Below are 1,529 nucleotides of genomic sequence, written 5' to 3'. Positions count from 1 at the left end.
CTGTCGTCCCCCCTCTCCCCGACGGCGATGGCGGTGTGACCGATCGAGCTACAAGAGGAGCTTGTTCAGCAGGATCCGGGATAGTCAGATGCACTACCTCACTGGGCCTGAGACCATCGTACGACGCACCCATCACCGTCTCGGATTTGTGTGGAGTCGAACCACTCCGGGATGGGCAAGCCCATCAATGTTCCTCACCATCTGGTTAATTGTCAAAATTCCTGTTGTGCAAGAGGGGAGGGGGCTCTGACGGAGTGTGAGGCGGGAGAGGGCAGGGAATGGGCGCGGGGGAGGGAGGGGGGGGGGCTCAGCCGTGCAAAAAGCATCAATTATCAATAGTAAGGAAGACATATTGCCCGGCCGTTCAAGAAGTCCGTCTCGATTTTCGTTTTTTCCCCACAGACCATTCGGGCAACTTTTACGAAAGGCAAAGTTTTACTTGACCACTCGGGCAGATTCGATTGCATTTTACCACTCGGGCAAACTCGATGAAACGGGCGGACGGAAACGCGTTTGCGACGGCTCGCCGGAGAGCATGCATGGAGCGGCCGGTGCGCCGCCGCAGCTCACCGATGGAGCCTGCGTCGCGGCTCAATCCACTGACGTAGCAGCACTGCGACACACTCTCCAAGCACGGCCTCTGGCGTTGCGATTGCACAGAGAGCGAGCAATAGGCGCCAAAAGCACAGATCTGTGTGCAGTGGATTTCCATGTAGGTCGCGCCCAGCGAGCGGACAACCGCGGGTCTCGGATGCTCTCCCGGACGCGAGCCCATCGTGCGAGTGGCGGACCCGGAGGCGGCCGGCCCAGCTCACCCCCAGAGAGGCCATGGCCAGGGTCCACAATCGCGGTCACTTGTCGGCAAGGACTCTCTGCCCAGCAGCTCGGAGCAATGCTTACGATGCAAGGCGTCGTGCGCGACGGCCGCGACGCATCCCTCTCCAAGATGCGTCTCGCCCGCACCGACTCTGCCTCCTCCATAAGCTCCTCCTCCATCAGCTCCTCCTCCCTTGGCGACTCGCCGCTCTCCACGTCGCTGACGAGAACTCGCAGCCGTGAGGAGACCACCCTGGTGCCCGCCAAGCGGGTCGCGCGCCCCGTCCCCACGAGCGTCAAGTCGGACGCCTCGTTCCTCTCGCAGCTTACCCCCATGGTCCCTCCACCCCCGCAAATCACCAGCATGAGCTCTCTCCACCAAGTCGTGGCGCGGGCTCAGGAGCAAGGCCGAAAGTACCAGCTGGCCTCTCCCGGCCTCGCCTCCCTCCGGCTCGTGCAACTTCAGCGCGAGGTTGCCTCCGCCGCCAAGTCCGCCTTCGTGCCGCCGCCGCCCGCTCCTGCCCCAGAGCCGCCACCGCTGTGGGACGCGGAGGCTGAGGAGTTGCTCGCCACGCTGGACAAGGAGAGCGCACTTGGTTTCATCGAAGGACATGCAGACGAGGCGACAGATTTGGAACTCGAGGCGTGGCTATGCCAGAACAGCTCGATCTAGGCGTCAGATCTGAGGCCAATTTTGATGCCATGAACCTTCT

At 62.2% G+C, this 1,529-nt stretch overlaps 1 protein-coding gene across 1 annotated transcript; it reads left to right on the top strand.

Moving 5' to 3' along the window:
• Positions 1–892: 892 nt before the first annotated feature.
• Positions 893–1,489, top strand: EMIHUDRAFT_257168 (hypothetical protein; the record flags this gene model as incomplete). The annotated part of the gene is made up of 1 exon (XM_005764851.1): positions 893–1,489. One exon carries the CDS (start codon positions 893–895, stop codon positions 1,487–1,489), a length of 597 nt encoding a protein of 198 aa, XP_005764908.1.
• Between the last annotated feature and the right edge of the window lie 40 nt (positions 1,490–1,529).

This window comes from Emiliania huxleyi (assembly GCF_000372725.1).
Source record: "Emiliania huxleyi CCMP1516 unplaced genomic scaffold EMIHUscaffold_5799, whole genome shotgun sequence".
NCBI lineage: Eukaryota > Haptophyta > Isochrysidales > Noelaerhabdaceae > Emiliania > Emiliania huxleyi.
Note: the sequence above shows the minus strand (reverse complement) of the source record. Positions and strands in the feature narration are given on the sequence as shown.